This window comes from Bombina bombina, chromosome 3, assembly GCF_027579735.1.
Source record: "Bombina bombina isolate aBomBom1 chromosome 3, aBomBom1.pri, whole genome shotgun sequence".
Classification (NCBI taxonomy): Eukaryota; Metazoa; Chordata; class Amphibia; order Anura; family Bombinatoridae; genus Bombina; species Bombina bombina.
In genome coordinates, this window is record NC_069501.1 from 37,013,088 (window position 1) to 37,035,002 (window position 21,915).

The 21,915-nt window shown below is 39.8% G+C and overlaps 1 protein-coding gene across 3 annotated transcripts in view; it reads left to right on the forward strand.

Annotated features, from left to right (window-relative positions):
* NR1I2 (nuclear receptor subfamily 1 group I member 2) overlaps positions 1-20,339 on the forward strand; it is a 483,563-nt gene extending 463,224 nt beyond the window's left edge. For all 3 annotated transcript variants that reach the window (XM_053705788.1, XM_053705789.1, XM_053705790.1), the window contains 2 exons: positions 18,729-18,837; positions 19,340-20,339. In XM_053705788.1, coding sequence (XP_053561763.1) covers positions 18,729-18,837; positions 19,340-19,478 — 248 coding nt within the window. In that variant the 3' untranslated portion in view covers positions 19,479-20,339. The remainder of the gene's footprint in view (positions 1-18,728; positions 18,838-19,339) is intronic.
* Positions 20,340-21,915: the final 1,576 nt, after the last annotated feature.

Sequence of the window (21,915 nt, forward strand, 5' to 3'; positions counted from 1 at the left end):
GATGGCACGGTTCCTGATATGTCGAGGAGATTGATGCCCTATATCCTAGCTGCCATAATGTTATTCATTGCTCGAGATTGGAAACTCCAGGTTCCCCACATATAGCCAAGGTTTATGCTATAGTAGACTACGCCACTGTCTGGCCACGATGGAGAAACAATTTTATAAGTCACAAAATAGGATGGAGACATATTGGGATATATGGGGTACTTGGTTGCACAGATAGACAAAATTTGTTAGCCAATATAATCTGACACTTCTATTCGATATTGCCTGGAGAATCCCCTGAAACTACTGGGGGGGGGTGTTATCCCGCTTTTTTTCTCTTTTCGCGATCCCCAGTGTCTGGGTGTTACATGGGACATTTATGACGGTAGACAGTTAGGAGTTCCCTTAGATAATAAATTATCTAATGTGTACCTTGTTCACTGTTTTGTGAGTAGGTACCTCAAAGTCCATATACAAATGTTCCATTTTCACACCTTAATACTTTTTTTTCTTTGGGTTTGTCCAATATGTTGATTGAACCTCTATGTGTCACTCTTATTTTGCCATTCATCTCATATATTGTTGTTTCCTTTTAGACTGAAAGCTATCACTTATTTGATAGGATGTTGATGCAATCTAATATAAATGTTTCATTGCACATGTTGTTTATGCAACGATTTGTACATAGAATTGTATGTCTACAAGTGTATTATCTACAAAATCTAATAAAGTATTTTTGAAAAAAAAATACATTTATAAGCACTGAGCTCGCTTTCATTGAGCCGTAATTCCATTTGTGTGCACTCGCAAACCGATAATCGTTTATCGACTGCTCCCAATGGCCCGTTATAACTCAATTTCGGCAACCGGTCTCGGCAAACTTTCTATTTACCCCTAATCTGCCATGCCCCCACAACGCAAACTATCTATTAAATCTTTTAACCCCTAATCCGCCATGCCCCCACAATGCAAAGTACCTATTTAAACTATTAACCCCTAATCCGCCATCCCCCCAACATTGCAACTTATAATATATGTATTAACCTCTAAACCACCATGCCCCACAACGCAAAGTACCTATTTAAACTATTAACCCCTAATCCGCCACCCCCCCACATCGCAACTTATAATATATGTATTAACCTATAAACCGCTATGCCCCACAATGCAAATTTTCTATTAAATCTATAAAACCCCTAATCCGCCATGCCCCCACAACACAAACTTTCTATTAAATCTATTGACCCCTAATCCGCCATGCCCCCACAACGCAAACTACCTATTAAATCTATTAACTCCTAATCTGCCATGCTCCCACAATGCAAACTATCTATTTAAACTATTAACCCCTAATCCGCCATTAACCCACATCACAATTAACCTAATACATCTATAAACCCCTAAACCGCCAAACCACACAACGCAAATAACTAATCACTAAGCCCCCTAACCTAACACCCCCTAAATTAACCCCATTACATAAATTAAAATAATCCTAAACTACAACTAAAATTAAAAACACATTACTTAAAAAATTAAAAAAAATAAGTTTTTAAATTAAGCTAAAATTACAGAAAATAAAAAAGTCTAACATTATATAACATTTTGATTTGAACAGCCAATAGGATTTCAGTAGCTCTCATCCTATTAGTTGATTTGAATTTGAAGAATCAAATCAGCCAATAGGAATGCAAGGGACGCCATATTTAATCGCGTACCTTAAATTCACTATTCAGTGTACGGCGGTGATTGTACGATGAGGATCCTCCACGCTCCATGGTTCCGCGGTCGCCGGTCTTCAGTTCCGCGGTCCTGGATGAAGATAGAAGAAGTCGCCGGACTTCAGGAACCATGAGTACCTATCTGGGGGTTAGCGTTAGGCTTTTTTTTTTTTTAGATTAGGGATTTTGGGCAATTGAAAAAGAGCTGAATGCCCTTTCAAGGGCAGTAAAAGAGCTGAATGCCATTTTAAGGGCAATACCCATACACATGCCCTTTTAGGGGCAATGGGTAAATTAGGACTTTTTTTATTTTGGGGGGTTTGGTGGGTGGGGGGTTTTACTGTTAGGGGAAACTTAGTTTTTTTTAAAGGTAAAAGAGCTGTTTAACAGAGCAATACCCTACAAAAGACCCTTTTAAGGGCTATTGGTAGTTTAGTATTAGATTGGAGGGTATTTTTTTGAGAAGGGCTTTTTTATTTTCATAGGGTTAAGGGTTAGTAGTTTAAATAGCTAGATTGCATTGTGGGAGGATGGCGGTTTAGGGGTTAATAACTTTGATAGATACTTTTCGGTATGGGGGTTGGCGGATTAGGGGTTAATACATTAGTTATTGCGGTGGGGGGGTTACGTTTGAGAGGTAGATATTGCACATGCGTTAGATGTTTGATTTTATTTTAACAGCGAGCGACAGGTAAAATATACGGCGCTGCACTTGTATGCGGCGCCGTAAATGCGATTGAGTGTAGTGTAAGGTCAGGTTACCATAGTAACCTATTAATATTTTAGAAATCTGGCATCCGGTGGAAGCGTTAACACTACGCTAACTTACACCTACACGAAAAGAGCGACCTCTCGCAAAGCGGAAACCTTTTCAATGGAAACCTGGTACTAAAATGGAGCCGTAAATTACTTTTAACTGTCGGCCGCTTCGGTAGCTTACGGCTCCCTTTTTAACGGCTCAATGGGAGCGAGCTCTAAATTGTCACTTTTATCTGCAATGATAATTCAGGGATTTTCCCCAGTGCACCAAACAGGAAGCTCTATCGGAATGTGAAAGTGAATGTAAACTTTCATGAATTAGTGCCCGGTTTTTAAAAATACTTTAAAAAACATGGGCACTTTTATTCATGAACGTTTTCATTGCAGCGTTTTTTTTTTAAATACCTTCTTCTGCAGCCAAGCCGGACCTACGATCCCCAGCCCGCAGCTCCTCTGTACTTTCGTCAGCAATGACTAAACCGCCTTCCTCCAATCATGGCTTCCCCCCCAGAGCAAACATTTCCTGAGGCCTCGTCGTGATTGCAGGAAGCCGGTTTCGTCATTGCTGTGCTAAGTACAGCATGAGAAGCGAGCGGGGGGATTGCCGGTACTGCTTGGCTGCAGAAAAAGGAAAATATTTTTAAAAAAACGCTGCAATGTAAAGTTTCATGAATGAAAGTGCCCCTGTTTTAATAGTATTTTTAAAAACCAGGCACTGATTCATGAAAGTTTACATTCACTTTAATCAATCAACGCAACATCAATGAATACAATATGGCTAAAGTTAGAATAGGATTTCTAAAATACCTTATAATAATTTTAAATTAATTTAGAAATATTTATTACAGAACTCCTTTCTCTTCAATATTACATTTTATCAATGCAAATATAATTGTTCTTTAGAAGATAACCATCTATGAGATATTAGATTATAAGTATAAAACACACTTTTGATCACAATAATTTGAGAGATTTCCCAGTTTTGATATACTGCTTATAATTAATTATTACTTTCTTATAAAACAGGGATCAGACGTTATGCGTGCTGTTAGATCTTAGAAATAAAGTTAGGCAGATTCTAATAATATCCAATTGCTGTTTAAATAAAATGTAAATATAACCGTTATTACAATATTAAGCCGTATTATACATTAACAATCCACATTTTGGCAACATGGAAACCAGCCTGTGTGTGTGTCGTGTTCCCCCCTCTGGGATGTGAGTCAGCTTGACTATGAGAATATCTTTAGACAAAAGATTTCAGTGTCAGGGCAGGAAGGGAATTTCCACAGCATAGGAAAAAGCAGGTAGCACGAAGATCCAATGATACAATGCACTGCTGATGCCTTTAGTCCGCTGCCCTTCTTTCCTTATCAGCCAATGAGTGAGTGAGTGACAGTTCTCATAGGATAACCCTTTTTGCCCCCTGTAGAGTTAGTGAGGAGTTAATTATAAGATATAGAGCTGGATTACAAGTGGAGTGCAAATTAACACTCTCACTCAATCGTTACCTGCAATAAGATCAATATATAAAATCAATAAGTGCTCTATTGTCCTTTATTTAAAATAAAGAGCCTGTTCACATTGTGATTGTACAATTTTTGCAGACATGAATCTTTTAATAAGTTCAATTAAAAAATAATATACTCACCTTTAAAGGGACGTTGTACTCTAGATTGTTCTTTGCATAAATATTTTGTAGATGATGCATCAGTGACGTGCGGTAAGATCTGAGACTGGTGAGGCAATGGCCTGAGAAGCACATACAGTATATGAACCCAATAGAGGTAGTAGCTTAATTAGCCTGTGACAAGCAGAAGTCTCCTGCCAGCTTAAAGGGACAGTCTACACCAGAATTTTTATTGTTTTAAAAGATAGATAATTCCTTTATTACCCATTCCCCAGTTTTGCATAACCAACACAGTTATATTAATATACTTTTAACCTCTGTGATTATCTTGTATCTAAGCCTTTGCAAACTGCCCCTTTATTTCAGTTCTTTTGACAGACTTGCAGTTTAGCCAATCACTGCCTGCTCCCAGATAACTTCACGTGCACGAGCAAAGTGTTATCTATATGAAATACATGAACTAACACCCTCTAGTGGTGAAAAACTGTTAAAATGCATTCTGAAAAGAGGTGGCCTTTAAGGTCTAAGAAATTAGCATATAAACCTCCTAGGTTAAGCTTTCAACTAAAAATATTAAGAGAACAAAGCAAAAATTGGTGATAAAAGTAAATTGGAAAATTGTTTAAAATTACATGCTCTATCTGAATCATGAAAGTTTATTTTGGCCTAGACTGTCCCTTTAAGCTTTTAAATAAGTACAAATCTATTTCAAGTTAAACTCATGTTCTGACCCAAAATCTGCAGTCAGAGTTTTACCCTGTAACTATGTAACAACATATTTTACAAACAGACACCAGATAATTACAATAATAATGACAAGAAAAAAAGTTTCAAGCTGTTGCTCATTTGCAAAGTATTTTTTTATTTAAATTTTTAAAGGGATTTAATAGTCTAAATTTAAATACATGAGTGCATTTCAATTCTAAAAATAATCTTTTTAGCAATAGGCTGCAGTAGCAAAAACTGCTGCTAGGAAAAGTTACTGCAGGGTCAGCAGAATACGTAAATATGCTGCTTATGACTTGTGCAACAGCATTCAAATATAGTGCTACCAATAGCTTGTATGGCACATACTGAGTCATCAATAAAATGATACAGACCATCACGGGCACTATGTTTGAATGAGGGTCCACATAAGCAGCATACGTGTGTATGCCCTGAAACAGTAATATATTTTTCTAGTAACATTTTTGTTAATGTGAATATAGTGCAAAGATGCTTCTTTTTAAAATTGAAATGAACATATGCACGTTTTATTGTGCCACTTTAACATATACCTGTATTTATATAGTTACGGAATCTGTTGGTGCTACAAATACACAGACACACACACAGACTGACTCAAACACTCAAGCACACACAGACAAACACACTCAGACTCACACAGACTAACTCAAACACACACAGACTCACAGACACACACACAGACTCACATATACAGATACACTCTTACTCAAACACACACAGGCTCACTCAAACACACACACACAGACACATACTCAGACAGACTAACTCAAACACATACAGACTCACATACAGTATACAGAAACATACAAAACACAGACAGACAGACTCAGTCAAACACAGATTTGTAGATAGATACATAAATACACAGACAGACACTCACAAACCCAGTGAAACACACACAGACTCACTCAAACACACACTCAAATTTTAATTTTAAAAAAGATTGATATAGATGCACAATAGTAGACAGTAATTGAAATTGTATAAAAAATAAATAAATATTTTTTTTTGTATTTATTTTTACTAGTAAGTGCATCTGTACAGTATCAGTATCAATACTGATTTGGTTGCATATGCAGGTTTGTCCCACTACAACACAATAACAAATAACACAAGGTTTTGGCTGTAAAAAAAACAGTTTGTCTTCCCAGCATATGTGTGACAGTGTGTGTATATTTATATATATATATACAATATACTGAATCTGTTAAGGAGAAGGTATCAAAAATCCACTTTATATTAATTATTATCGGGTGCAGACCCTGTAAACAAATATTTTTACAAATCTCAAGGAAGAAAGTTTGAAGAGGTCACAGTAGTAGTGTTCTCTCCAAAAGGGACAGGGATTTCAGCACTCCATATAGTAAGTAATTTAAATATTTAGTTCAATGCACACATACGTAAGTATTAATTTAGAAATAGGTGTTCCAGGCCTCCATGCAACCAAACAACGTCTGGGTCCCCTAAACCAAAACCACATAAAATTGTTATTAAATAAAATAAATTTATTAGTGCGAACAAAAAGAGAAAAATCAAAAAAATCAAAAAAATCACATACATTTAAAATACATTATGTACATTAAATGCATAGATAAAGCTGGCCAGCTCACTCAGGTTGATATGATGCAGGTGAATACCTAGATATAGGCTATTGAGTTATTAGACAACACCCCTACCAGTGGGTAGCCCTGTGTACCAACAGGAATCTGCTACCATGGATAATAATGGGGATCCATGCGTAATCACTCATATGGTGCACAAATGAAACTGACAACACCTGTCTCAGAGGGTAACCCAAACGAATTTGAGAGTCTTGTTACCTTGAGATAAATATTAGGATCTATGCCAGTTACTTATGTGCTGAACTGTAACAATGTAACAAAGTATTACATGCTTATACATTTACACACTTATATTGAGAAAACAACACCCTGACCAGAGGGTAGCACCAATATTGAAAAAAGGTTCCAGCTACCTTAGTACTGAATAGGGATCTATGTATCTCTAATGATAGATGTGTAATCACAGCAATAGTAGCAATCACATATATGGTGCAAGCAGTATAGATTACATAAAATATATGTTAATAGGGCTTTCCACATGTAATTTTTTGTTACATTGTTTCAGTTCAGCACATAAGTAACTGGCATAGATCCTAATATTTATCTCAAGGTAACAAGACTCTCAAATTCGTTTGGGTTACCCTCTGAGACAGGTGTTGTCAGTTTCATTTGTGCACCATATGAGTGATTACGCATGGATCCCCATTATTATCCATGGTAGCAGATTCCTGTTGGTACACAGGGCTACCCACTGGTAGGGGTGTTGTCTAATAACTCAATAGCCTATATCTAGGTATTCATCTGCATCATATCAACCTGAGTGAGCTGGCCAGCTTTATCTATGCATTTAATGTACATAATGTATTTTAAATGTATGTGATTTTTTTTGATTTTTTTGATTTTTCTCTTTTTGTTCGCACTAATAAATTTATTTTATTTAATAACAATTTTGTGTGGTTTTGGTTTAGGGGACCCAGACGTTGTTTGGTTGCATGGAGGCCTGGAACACCTATTTCTAAATTAATACTTACGTATGTGTGCATTGAACTAAATATTTAAATTACTTACTATATGGAGTGCTGAAATCCCTGTCCCTTTTGGAGAGAACACTACTACTGTGACCTCTTCAAACTTTCTTCCTTGAGATTTGTAAAAATATATATATAAACATTTTCTACAAGCAAAAATCTTAATCATTGTGATTGCAAAATAAGGAAACCTCCTTAATTTGTAAAAATACATGGGTAGTACACTTTGTAACTAACATAATTCAGATGTTATAAGAAAATTAGTGTGGGCTAGCACTGGCAGTAAGTGCTGCCAGGTACAGTACTTACAGCAACTGCATAGAATACTCTATTTGTGTCTCCAGAGGGCTCACAGTGAGTACAGACAGACTGCATCACTACAAGTTCTAAGGTGAGGAATAATCCTTGAAATAGACTCACATACATGTGTAGCTCTTCCTCTCTGCTAGGCTCCCTGCAAGGTGGGTGGGGCTGACAGCACAGTGAGAACTAAGAACAGTAATACAGGCTGTACAAACGTTTCTGGCAAAAGATTTGTATGAATTTCCTGCACACTGCATTGCAACTGATCTTGAAAATGGCACCAAGGAGGAGTGTCCAAACACTAGCACACCATTCTCTAACCCCGGTAAACTGATCATATAAAAGTAATATCTCTGGGGGGCATACACTGACACATCCCCACTACAGCATGTTAGTAGCTGAAAAAAATAAATGTTTTTCCTATCCCTCCCAAACCAGACTGCACATACACATTGCTCTACAGAAACTTAAGGTGTTTGGCAGGCAGGGCCCCAGATGGCCGGACACAGTCCCAGCTGTAAATTCCATTCTGCTCCTCTGTAGTTACGCCCCTGGCTACCTCTAAGCTCTAACACTATTTCTTGCTGCTCTCTTAGGGGATATGGCTCGCTGTACATGCGCGCAGAGCGCCAGAGTAAACATGCATGCAGCATTACATTATGTAAATAAACCATTTTATTTTAGCCTGCAGCAATCATGTAATTTGGATGATTGGTACTACATGCTGCTAAAATAAAATGGTTTGATTATATAAGAAGACAAAAGTGGCACATTTGCAGCTCTAGTCAATGCCTTACATTGAGGATGGGAACTGTGGTCAGGCCAAACCTCATTATATCGATAAGTTGCAACTTGCAATGTAGTCAAGAAATGGTAAATTAATTCAGAATCATAGGAATTATCATCATAAAATTTACCATATGATGATAATTCCTCTGATTCTGAATTAATTTACCATTTCTTGACTACATTGCAAGTTGCAACTTATCGATATAATGGGGACACTGTGTGTGTTTTTTGTATGGCTGTTGATTACCTGAGTCCTAAGGTTGCCTCTGGCTCTCTCTTCCGTTCACACTTCACGGTCCTCCACACACAGCTGCCACACAACAGCAGCTGACAGCTCCTCCTAGCCCTAGCTGGCTCTATTAGTCAGCGGTCTCCCTGGTCTGGTCGACCCAGACAGACCACTTCACTTCCTTCTATGGGATACAATTCAGCAGGGCAGGCACACCACGGCACACACTAAATACAAGCAGCTCCCGCCTCCTGTACTGAGTCTTCTTCCTGCCTGAAGTCTGTGTCGGGCGGCGTGACGTCACTCAGCAGCCCAGCAGGCATGCCTCCCTGGCAGCGCTGATGCTGATTGGCTGTGTGACCTAGCTCCATCATGGAGGCGGTTTTGAGAACCGCCTCCATTAGAGCTTGTATGGGCCCGGGGATTCACCACTGGGTGGCGCTAAAGTGGAACTATATTCAGATCCATGTTGCGCAATTTATGGAGGGCAGCGGACAGGCTCACTGCCACCTAATTGCACAACATGAATGCTGAATTTAATTTGGCAGCGCAAGCATACTAGTGCAGTACAAAATATGATGTGGGTAATTGCCGGCGGGGTTGGGGGGTTACAGACTCCTGTTTATGTTATCTGTCTTTTCATATGCAGGGAAGGGGGGGGTGTCTGCTCTTTTTGTTTACCCAGCCTCTTTCAGTGGGTGTCCCAGCCTAACCTCATCAACAGAGCTAAACTGTGAGCTTCCAATTAAGTTTTTAAAAGGCTTTATACAGTTTTTTTAGATCAGTATATGTGCATATTCTTCTTTTTAGTAGTATATATTACATCCAGTGATATGAAAATTGGTGTATACATTAAACAAGGTTTTAATCTATTAAAGACTGGGTCTGTGTGATATTTGATTGCAAGACTGCACAGGTGCTTCATATCCTGTTTAATACTTCTGCTCTCAGTCCTGAAAGGAAACAGATATTGTTATTCATGTGACTGCCATTTATAGTTACACAAGATATTTTACTGCCATCTACAGTTCATTTGTATTATTACATTATGTTCCTTCAGTTTGTGACCAGCTTTATTCTCTCAGTAGATTATAAATGTTTTCAGTTATTATGGAGCAGAGTCATATATTTGAGGGGGGATCTCTATGGGTGACTGTCAGTTCAACCAAAAAAATAACTTTCTTACCTCTGCTATGATTATCCCTGAAGGGGAGGTAAAAACATCCTCAGATGGGCCAATAGTTACCCTCAGCTAACAGAGCAAATCAGAGCAGCTATGATGAAAGCTGATATAATAATCCATTTGTTCCTGTAATATCTGAAAACAAAATCTTTTCCTCTTCTGTCTATATCTGCATGTGGTTGGCTATACCAAACCATATGAGAACATCTGCTGTTACATATCAGAATTGTACACAACTTTTACAATACATTTCTAAACTAAAATTGACTCCATGTGACATAAAATAACCCCCTACTACAAGAACAATATCCACTCCTCACAAATCACTGCCTACCCCAAAAACTAAGCACTTTCGCTCCTGTTACAGAGGAGGAGGTTTCTGCTCTCCTTTCATCTTACTACCTGCCCCTGATCTTCTTCCCTTTCCCCTACTCTTACACCCATCCTCGCACATATAGTCCAGCTCTCTGGTACATTTCCATCGTACCTTAAACATGCTCTAATTACCCCTGTCCATCCCTTGTAACTATCTCTCAATCTCTCTTCTTCCCCTCGCCCCTAAACTTCATGAGGGGATTGTTTATAAATGATTCTCACATATTCTCTCATCTAACCATCTTCTCAACTCTTTGCAATCTGGCTATCTCCCCAACACTAAACTGCCATCACATGATGTGACAAATGACCTGCTTACTGCCATCACATGATGTGACAAATGACCTGCTTACTGCCATCACATGATGTGACAAATGACCTGCTTACTGCCAAGTCTAAATGTTACTACTCCGTGTTAATCCTTTTAGACCTCTCTGCAGCCTTTAACACTGTTGACCATACATTGCTGCTCCAAACCCTTCAATTCATGGGTATTTGTGACACAGCTCTACTGTGACACTTTTCCTATGGTACCTTCATGTATCCTTCTCCCTTCTACTCCTCTCTGTTGAGGTACCTCAAGGCTCATATAGGTTCACTTCTTTTCTCAGTCTACACATCATCTCTAGGCTCATTAATCAACTCCTGTGGGCTTCAGTACCATCTTTATGCTGATGACACCCAAATCTACCTTTCTGCACCAGACATTTCCTCTTCCCGACTGACTCGTGTCACTGGCTGCTTAGCTAATCTCTCATCCTGGATGGCTGAACCTCTCTAAAACTGAACTATTTCCTCCCTTTACCAATCTACCCATTGACCAAATCTCACATACTGTGGAAAACCTTGACATCACCTCTACCCCTCAGGTCTGCTGCCTTGGGGGTCACACTTGACTCAGAACTTTCTTTTGCTCCCCATATTAAGTCCTTACCTAACTACTGCCGCTTCCACATTAAAAATATCTCTAAAATAGGAATAGAAAAATATCTTTAAAATTCGTCACTTCCTCATTCAAGACACAATTAAGATTCTTATTCACTATCTATGTATCTGCCCTTGTCTGCAAATACTTCGCCCCCTCCGCTCTTCCCAATACCTACTTCTCTCCTCATCTCTCATTACTTCCTCACACTCTCGTCTACAAGACTTTTCTAGAACTGCACCTACCATATGGAACTCCTTGCCTCGCTCAGTCAGACTTTCCTCTAGTCTCAAAAACATTGTGTTCCTTAAAAACATATCTGCTAAAGGATGCGCACAACTTACAATAAGATGTCTCTACTACTTCCCCATGTATTTCCTGTAGAGTGTAAGCTCACAAGTCCTGTTGATCATTTTATGTAAAGATGGTTTACAGCTTACAGTGACTCAAGGGCAGGGTCCTTTACACTTATGGTTTATATCATTGTCTTCTGATTATTTTACTCCATTACAGCGCTGTGTAATATGTTGGTGCTTTATAAATAAATAAACAATAACAATCATCTTTATCCCTCTAAGTTTCAGCCACCACCGGTTTTCATTGAGAGAAAAGGATTATGCAGACAGTTTGCATAAAATTCCCTTTGCAGCTCATTCTATTAGTATAGCTAAGCTGCGGTTCCAATTTACTTCTATTATCAAATTTGCTTTGTTCCCATGGTATTCTTTGTTGAAGAAATACATAGATAGGTGTCAGTAGCACAGTATAGTATAGTGCTACCATCTAGTGCTCTTGCTAATGCATAACATATTTACAGAACTGCTGGTATATAGTGCTCGCGACACGTGCACGCTCCAGAGCTTATGTCACTGCTTTTCAACAAAAGATACCAAGAGAGCAAAGACAATTTGATAATAGAAGTACATTAGAAAGCTGTGTGCTGTAAATCTGGGTTCCATGCTCCTTTAAACTCTGTTTCTTTGAAGCATATTCCAAAAGTGTCTGATGGCCCTGTTAAGGGACTAAATATTTTGTTGACTCGGATTATATTGGTTTTACTTTAAATGTATTTTGGCCTAAGGCGCTAGCAATATAGGAGTCTTGTTCTCTAATAACATTGTGATTATCGTAACTTTGTGATGGTAAAACCATGATTTTGTTAAAGGGATATTAAACAGTATGGGCTTGTAATATAAAATGTTTCATTATGTGTAGTTAAAAAACTTTGTAATATACTTTCATTATTTATTTCTCCAACATAGGTGTGTCCGGTCCACGGCGTCATCCTTACTTGTGGGATATTCTCTTCCCCAACAGGAAATGGCAAAGAGCCCAGCAAAGCTGGTCACATGATCCCTCCTAGGCTCCGCCTACCCCAGTCATTCTCTTTGCCGTTGTACAGGCAACATCTCCACGGAGATGGCTTAGAGTTTTTTAGTGTTTAACTGTAGTTTTTCATTATTCAATCAAGAGTTTGTTATTTTCAAATAGTGCTGGTACGTACTATTTACTCAGAAACAGAAAAGAGATGAAGAATTCTGTTTGTATGAGGAAAATGATTTTAGCAACCGTAACTAAAATCCATGGCTGTTCCACACAGGACTGTTGAGAGCAATTAACTTCAGTTGGGGGAACAGTTTGCAGTCCTTTGCTGCTTGAGGTATGACACATTCTAACAAGACGATGTAATGCTGGAAGCTGTCATTTTCCCTATGGGATCCGGTAAGCCATGTTTATTACGATTGTAAATAAGGGCTTCACAAGGGCTTATTTAAACTGTAGACCTTTTTTGGGCTAAATCGATTGATATTAACACTTATTTAGCCTTGAGGAATCATTTATTCTGGGTATTTTGATATAATAATATCGGCAGGCACTGTTTTAGACACCTTATTCTTTAGGGGCTTTCCCAAAGCATAGGCAGAGTCTCATTTTCGCGCCGGTGTTGCGCACTTGTTTTTGAGAGGCATGGCATGCAGTCGCATGTGAGAGGAGCTCTGATACTTATAAAAGACTTCTGAAGGCGTCATTTGGTATCGTATTCCCCTTTGGGTTTGGTTGGGTCTCAGCAAAGCAGATACCAGGGACTGTAAAGGGGTTAAAGCTTAAAACGGCTCCGGTTCCGTTATTTTAAGGGTTAAAGCTTCCAAAATTGGTGTGCAATATTTTCAAGGCTTTAAGACACTGTGGTGAAAGTTTGGTGAATTTTGAACAATTCCTTCATGTTTTTTCGCAATTGCAGTAATAAAGTGTGTTCAGTTTAAAATTTAAAGTGACAGTAACGGTTTTATTTCAAAACGTTTTTTTGTACTTTCTTATCAAGTTTATGCCTGTTTAACATGTCTGAACTACCAGATAGACTGTGTTCTGAATGTGGGGAAGCCAGAATTCCTATTCATTTAAATAAATGTGATTTATGTGATAATGACAATGATGCCCAAGATGATTCCTCAAGTGAGGGGAGTAAGCATGGTACTGCATCATTCCCTCCTTCGTCTACACGAGTCTTGCCCACTCAGGAGGCCCCTAGTACATCTAGCGCGCCAATACTCCTTACTATGCAACAATTAACGGCTGTAATGGATAATTCTGTCAAAAACATTTTAGCCAAAATGAACCCTTGTCAGCGTAAGCGTGGATGCTCTGTTTTAGTTACTGAAGAGCATGACGACGCTGATATTAATATCTCTGAAGGGCCCCTAACCCAATCTGAGGGGGCCAGGGAGGTTTTGTCTGAGGGAGAAATTACTGATTTAGGGAACATTTCTCAGCAGGCTGAATCTGATGTGATTACTTTTAAATTTAAATTGGAACATCTCCGCATTTTGCTTAAGGAGGTATTATCCACTCTGGATGATTGTGAAAATTTGGTCATCCCAGAGAAACTATGTAAAATGGACAAGTTCCTAGAGGTGCCGGGGCTCCCAGAAGCTTTTCCTATACCCAAGCGGGTGGCGGACATTGTTAATAAAGAATGGGAAAGGCCCGGTATTCCTTTCGTCCCTCCCCCCATATTTAAAAAATTGTTTCCTATGGTCGACCCCAGAAAGGACTTATGGCAGTCAGTCCCCAAGGTCGAGGGAGCGGTTTCTACTTTAAACAAACGCACCACTATTCCCATAGAGGATAGTTGTGCTTTCAAAGATCCTATGGATAAAAAATTAGAAGGTTTGCTTAAAAAGATGTTTGTTCAGCAGGGTTACCTTCTACAACCCATTTCATGCATTGTCCCTGTCACTACAGCCGCATATTTCTGGTTTGATGAACTGATTAAGGTGCTCGATAGTGACTCTCCTCCTTATGAGGAGATTATGGACAGAGTCAATGCTCTCAAATTGGCTAATTCTTTCACTCTAGACGCCTCTTTGCAATTGGCTAAGTTAGCGGCTAAGAATTCTGGGTTTGCTATTGTGGCGCGCAGAGCGCTTTGGTTGAAATCTTGGTCGGCTGATGCGTCTTCCAAGAACAAGCTACTAAACATTCCTTTCAAGGGGAAAACGCTGTTTGGTCCTGACTTGAAAGAGATTATCTCTGATATCACTGGGGGTAAGGGCCATGCCCTTCCTCAGGATCGGCCTTTCAAGGCAAAAAATAGACCTAATTTTCGTCCCTTTCGTAAAAACGGACCAGCCCAAGGTGCTACGTCCTCTAAGCAAGAGGGTAATACTTCTCAGGCCAAGCCAGCTTGGAGACCAATGCAAGGCTGGAACAAGGGAAAGCAGGCCAAGAAACCTGCCACTGCTACCAAGACAGCATGAAATATTGGCCCCCGATCCGGGACCGGATCTGGTGGGGGGCAGACTCTCTCTCTTCGCTCAGGCTTGGGCAAGAGATGTTCTGGATCCTTGGGCGCTAGAAATAGTCTCCCAGGGTTATCTTCTGGAATTCAAGGGACTTCCCCCAAGGGGGAGGTTCCACAGGTCTCAGTTGTCTTCAGACCACATAAAAAGACAGGCGTTCTTACATTGTGTAGAAGACCTGTTAAAAATGGGAGTGATTCATCCTGTTCCATTGAGAGAACAAGGGATGGGGTTCTACTCCAATCTGTTCATAGTTCCCAAAAAAGAGGGAACGTTCAGACCAATCCTAGATCTCAAGATCTTAAACAAATTTCTCAAGGTCCCATCGTTCAAGATGGAAACCATTCGAACTATCCTTCCTTCCATCCAGGAAGGTCAATTCATGTCCACGGTGGATTTAAAGGATGCGTATCTACATATTCCTATCCACAAGGAACATCATCGGTTCCTAAGGTTTGCATTCCTAGACAAACATTACCAGTTCGTGGCGCTTCCTTTCGGATTAGCCACTGCTCCAAGGATTTTCACAAAGGTACTAGGGTCCCTTCTAGCGGTGCTAAGACCAAGGGGCATTGCAGTAGTACCTTACCTGGACGACATTCTGATTCAAGCGTCGTCCCTCCCTCGAGCAAAGGCTCACACGGACATCGTCCTGGCCTTTCTCAGATCTCACGGCTGGAAAGTGAACGTGGAAAAGAGTTCTCTATCCCCGTCAACAAGGGTTCCCTTCTTGGGAACAATTATAGACTCCTCAGAAATGAGGATTTTTCTAACAGAGGCCAGAAAGACAAAACTTCTGGACTCTTGTCGAATTCTTCATTCCGTTCCTCTTCCTTCCGTAGCTCAGTGCATGGAAGTGATCGGGTTGATGGTAGCGGCAATGGACATAGTTCCTTTTGCGCGCATTCATCTAAGACCATTACAACTGTGCATGCTCAGTCAGTGGAATGGGGACTATACAGACTTATCTCCAAAGATACAAGTAAATCAGAGGACCAGAGACTCACTCCGTTGGTGGCTGTCCCTGGACAACCTGTCACGAGGGATGACATTCCGCAGACCAGAGTGGGTCATTGTCACGACCGACGCCAGTCTGATGGGCTGGGGCGCGGTCTGGGGATCCCTGAAAGCTCAGGGTCTTTGGTCTCGGGAAGAATCTCTTCTACCGATAAATATTCTGGAACTGAGAGCGATATTCAATGCTCTCAAGGCTTGGCCTCAGCTAGCGAGGACCAAGTTTATACGGTTTCAATCAGACAACATGACGACTGTTGCGTACATCAACCATCAGGGGGGAACAAGGAGTTCCCTAGCGATGGAAGAAGTGACCAAGATCATTCTATGGGCGGAGTCTCACTCCTGCCACCTGTCTGCTATCCACATCCCGGGAGTGGAAAATTGGGAAGCGGATTTTCTGAGTCGTCAGACATTGCATCCGGGGGAGTGGGAACTCCATCCGGAAATCTTTGCCCAAGTCACTCAACTATGGGGCATTCCAGACATGGATCTGATGGCCTCTCGTCAGAACTTCAAAGTTCCTTGCTACGGGTCCAGATCCAGGGATCCCAAGGCGGCTCTAGTGGATGCACTAGTAGCACCTTGGACCTTCAATCTAGCTTATGTGTTCCCGCCGTTCCCTCTCATCCCCAGGCTGGTAGCCAGGATCAATCAGGAGAGGGCGTCGGTGATCTTGATAGCTCCTGCGTGGCCACGCAGGACTTGGTATGCAGATCTGGTGAATATGTCATCGGCTCCACCTTGGAAACTACCTTTGAGACGAGACCTTCTTGTTCAGGGTCCGTTCGAACATCCGAATCTGGTTTCACTCCAGCTGACTGCTTGGAGATTGAACGCTTGATTTTATCGAAGCGAGGTTTCTCAGATTCTGTTATCGATACTCTTGTTCAGGCCAGAAAGCCTGTAACTAGAAAGATTTACCACAAAATTTGGAAAAAATATATCTGTTGGTGTGAATCTAAAGGATTCCCTTGGGACAAGGTTAAGATTCCTAGGATTCTATCCTTCCTTCAAGAAGGATTGGAAAAAGGATTATCGGCAAGTTCCCTGAAGGGACAGATTTCTGCCTTGTCGGTGTTACTTCACAAAAAACTGGCAGCTGTGCCAGATGTTCAAGCCTTTGTTCAGGCTCTGGTTAGAATCAAGCCTGTTTACAAACCTTTGACTCCTCCTTGGAGTCTCAATTTAGTTCTTTCAGTTCTTCAGGGGGTTCCGTTTGAACCCTTACATTCCGTTGATATTAAGTTATTATCTTGGAAAGTTTTGTTTTTAGTTGCAATCTCTTCTGCTAGAAGAGTTTCAGAATTATCTGCTCTGCAGTGTTCTCCTCCTTATCTGGTGTTCCATGCAGATAAGGTGGTTTTACGTACTAAACCTGGTTTTCTTCCAAAAGTTGTTTCTAACAAAAACATTAACCAGGAGATTATCGTACCTTCTCTGTGTCCGAAACCAGTTTCAAAGAAGGAACGCTTGTTACACAATTTGGATGTTGTTCGCGCTCTAAAATTCTATTTAGATGCTACAAAGGATTTTAGACAAACATCTTCCTTGTTTGTTGTTTATTCAGGTAAAAGGAGAGGTCAAAAAGCAACTTCTACCTCTCTCTCTTTTTGGATTAAAAGCATCATCAGATTGGCTTACGAGACTGCCGGACGGCAGCCTCCCGAAAGAATCACAGCTCATTCCACTAGGGCTGTGGCTTCCACATGGGCCTTCAAGAACGAGGCTTCTGTTGATCAGATATGTAGGGCAGCGACTTGGTCTTCACTGCACACTTTTACCAAATTTTACAAGTTTGATACTTTTGCTTCTTCTGAGGCTATTTTTGGGAGAAAGGTTTTGCAAGCCGTGGTGCCTTCCATTTAGGTGACCTGATTTGCTCCCTCCCTTCATCCGTGTCCTAAAGCTTTGGTATTGGTTCCCACAAGTAAGGATGACGCCGTGGACCGGACACACCTATGTTGGAGAAAACAGAATTTATGTTTACCTGATAAATTTCTTTCTCCAACGGTGTGTCCGGTCCACGGCCCGCCCTGGTTTTTTAATCAGGTCTGATAATTTATTTTCTTTAACTACAGTCACCACGGTACCGTATGGTTTCTCCTATGCTATTATTCCTCCTTAACGTCGGTCGAATGACTGGGGTAGGCGGAGCCTAGGAGGGATCATGTGACCAGCTTTGCTGGGCTCTTTGCCATTTCCTGTTGGGGAAGAGAATATCCCACAAGTAAGGATGACGCCGTGGACCGGACACACCGTTGGAGAAAGAAATTTATCAGGTAAACATAAATTCTGTTTTTGTCCCCTTTTCCTGTAATTTAACTTTGAAAATTGTTGTTTTTTAAATTCCACTTAGTTTCTATAAAGTAATGGACACCGCCGTGTCTAAACTTAAGTTTCAACGTTATCTCACTGTCCTGCTACAAACAGTTAGGCACAGGTATAAAACCAACTAATACATACACACCCTATACACTAACTCTACTTTATATATCTGTCCCTAATTGTTCTCCACAGAAGACAGAGATAAATAGAAAACGTTTTGGAACATTTCGACTGGTAGCTAGGAATTATTTAGATTTTGCCACATTGATAATTTGAAAGTAATGTGCTCCTTCATCTTGTGCTTTTTACATCTGAATTAATCTTGATGATGTTTTTGATTGGTTTAGATCGCCCTGGTGTTTCTGAACATCGGATCATCAGCGATATCCAGGAGCAGTTTGCCTTGGCGTTAGTGGCTTACATCGGAACGCACCACACTCCGGCTGAAGAAAACAGGTGATTTAATATAAGGCCCTTGGGCCACTATGTCTTTTCAGAAATTACCAAGAGAGACAAAATAATGTGACTAAATGAGTTTGTAACGAAAGTGCGGCTTCTTCACCGTCGTACTGTATACACTTTAAATGTGTACTTAAGTAATGGAACTATTGACTACATGTACAGACAGAGATGAGTATAATCAATTTTGAGATAATTAAAAAAAATTGATGTTTCCCAAAGGAGATTGTAAAGGAAAAATTAGACACATGAAATACAATCAGTTTTCCTACAGATACTTCAGATCATACTTTTATATTAACAACCTTTATATAAGGAATGGAATGGATAGATGATGTTATGCAATCATATATACTTTAAGGTGGAGAGTATCAGAACATATAGATTCATTAAATTGTGGTTACTTGGACAGTACTTTGATTGTGTTAATGCCCTTCTTGGAGCAAATTTATTGGATAATAAAGAACGTAACTTACGGTGTCTTTGTTACTTACGTTAGGTTCCTCTTTGCCAAGATAATGGAGCGTGTGACAGAGCTCCGCAGTATGAATGATGAACACAGCAAGCAACTTGTTCAGATCTGGGACATTCAGCCTGATAGCACGCCGCTCATGCGTGAAGTCTTCAGCCAGTTGTGAGCGTGACATGTCCTATCAAGCTATACGTGTACACATCTGGCATTTGCCCGCAGTGCCCCTGACTCAAAGGCTGAGCTAGTATTTGCCTCTTACCAGAAGGATAAAACCATCTAATTCCTGGGAAAACTGAGAATAATCATCTATTGGCTTGTGCCAGAAGCTTGCAACTTCAGTCTGCATAAGTTAATGACACTAAATCTGCGGACCGGTTCTCTTAACTCGCCAAAAAGACTTCTTTAGAAATGTGCACAAACCATTTGATTTTTCTGTTTCATTTAGAATGAATTTGCAGGGGACCGAATCATTTAATGTGAATTCATCAACGTTGTATGATTTGTAATGTGAACTTGAACCTCCTATGTGACTTACAATGACGCCCACAACATAAAACTTAATATCTCAGGAATTTTATGCATCAGGGAATTTAACCATATAGGAGTAGTATCACTACAGTACCCAGATCCAAACCAAGCATTAGTTCTGTTAGATGCATCATAGCAGTTAGTTTATTGACGTGATTGTTTCAATTACCAAAATTATTATCTCAAGGAGCAGAAGTTCCAAGGTCATCTTTTCAATAATTGGATGAACATCTGTACTTTGCCGCATCTTCCTTTCCATAATATAATTGCACTGAGTTTTACTTAATGCTGTTAAAACAAATCTTACCTCAAGGGCCAACTATACGGCACCTACTAAGCACAAGTAGCGTGCCAGTTATTTACTGAGCAACCAGCAGACCACTGGTCTTTACTCATTTGTAATGATGTGTATGAGTGTGTGTGTTGTCATGTGAGAGTGTGATGGGGTTTGTGCTTATTCGTCTGTTTTAAATAAAATATTTTAATTTGTATTATTTAATTGTGTCTTGTAAATGACCAGGGAAACATGAGAACGTTATCATATTTACTCAATGAAACCAATACTTACCGGGATAGTATTGAGGTACATTCGCAGTTTTGTTCGCTGCTGAATGTAAAAGGCGGCAGCCGCTTGTGGCATTTGGCTCTTTTCGGAGACTGATTTATCCTTGTGAAAGGGCAACACACTAAGATCTGCATTTAGTGTGTTGCCCTTTCACAAGAATAAATCAGACTCCGAAATGAGCTGAATGCCACGAGTGGCCACCGCCATCCACAATAGGCAACAATCGAAACTGCTGAATGTGTCTCTACGGTAATGTAAACAAGATTTTTTTTTAAAAATAGTTTTTTACAGTTGAGCAATGAATTGACATACGGGGTAAGTTTAAATACAAGAAACAGTAATCACTGAAAAAGGAAAACACCATAAGGAACAAAATCAAATATACAATAAATGTGTAACAATAAAGACTCTGCACATCTAAAAGATAAATTTGAATAAGGATAAAGTCCTTAAGGAAGATTCCTAAGTCACTGGGCTTTTGTTTAGTGGCCTCAAGGTAAAGTAATGGAGAGCTCTTTGTATTAAAGGGACATGAAACCCAAATTGTTTATTTCATGATTCAGACAGAGCTGCAATTTTAAACAACTTTCTAGTTTACTTCTGTTATCTAATTTGTTTTGTTCTCTTTGTATCCGCTGTTGAAATGGATACTTAGGTAGTCTCAAGAGCTGCTGATTGGTGGCAGCACATATATGCCACATGCTATTGGTTCACCCATGTGCATTGCTGCTTCTTTTTTTTTTTTTTTTTTTTTTTTTTTTATTTAAATTATTTTATTGATAAGACAGCAGAATAAAAATACAAAAGTTGGATACTCACATGTATCCAGTACAATATAACAATATTTAAATATACATTGTGGGTATCAAGAGAGCATAAGTACCCATTATTTTACTTTTTAATGTGGATTGATAATTTCAAAGAATACCAGTCACATCTCCCAACCCCACCCACCCACCCCCCCCCTCTCGACCCCCCATCCATTTCGAGCTGATGAAATCTCCCACTCAGGGCCCTTCACCCTTCACTATAACTGAGTATTAATGATTTGTTCTATGTTTGCAATAAAGTCTTTACCTTGACTTAGGACAAGATCTTTCCATTCCTTTAGATATGAATTGTCTTTCTTCCTTTCTAGCCTATAATCATGGGCTGCTATTATTGCCGTATCAATGAGAAGCTTTTTTGCTTCCTTAATCGTAGGTACCCGGGGTTTAGACCAATTGCTAAAAAGAAGCTTTCTGAGATTCAGTATTGCTAATAGAATAAATCTCTTCTTATTCCCCCATAATGGACAAGGAGATAGTAGGATTATAGAGTTTATTGAAAAATCTATTTTAATACTTGTTATTTGTGAAAGAAAATATGCTACCTTGTGCCAGAACTGATTAACCTTCGGGCAGTCCCACAATAAATGTCCCAAATCTGGATATTTTAAATGGCATTTAGTGCAGACGTTTTTAACCTTACTATTCCACTTGGCTACCCGCCGCGGGGTGAGGTAATCTCT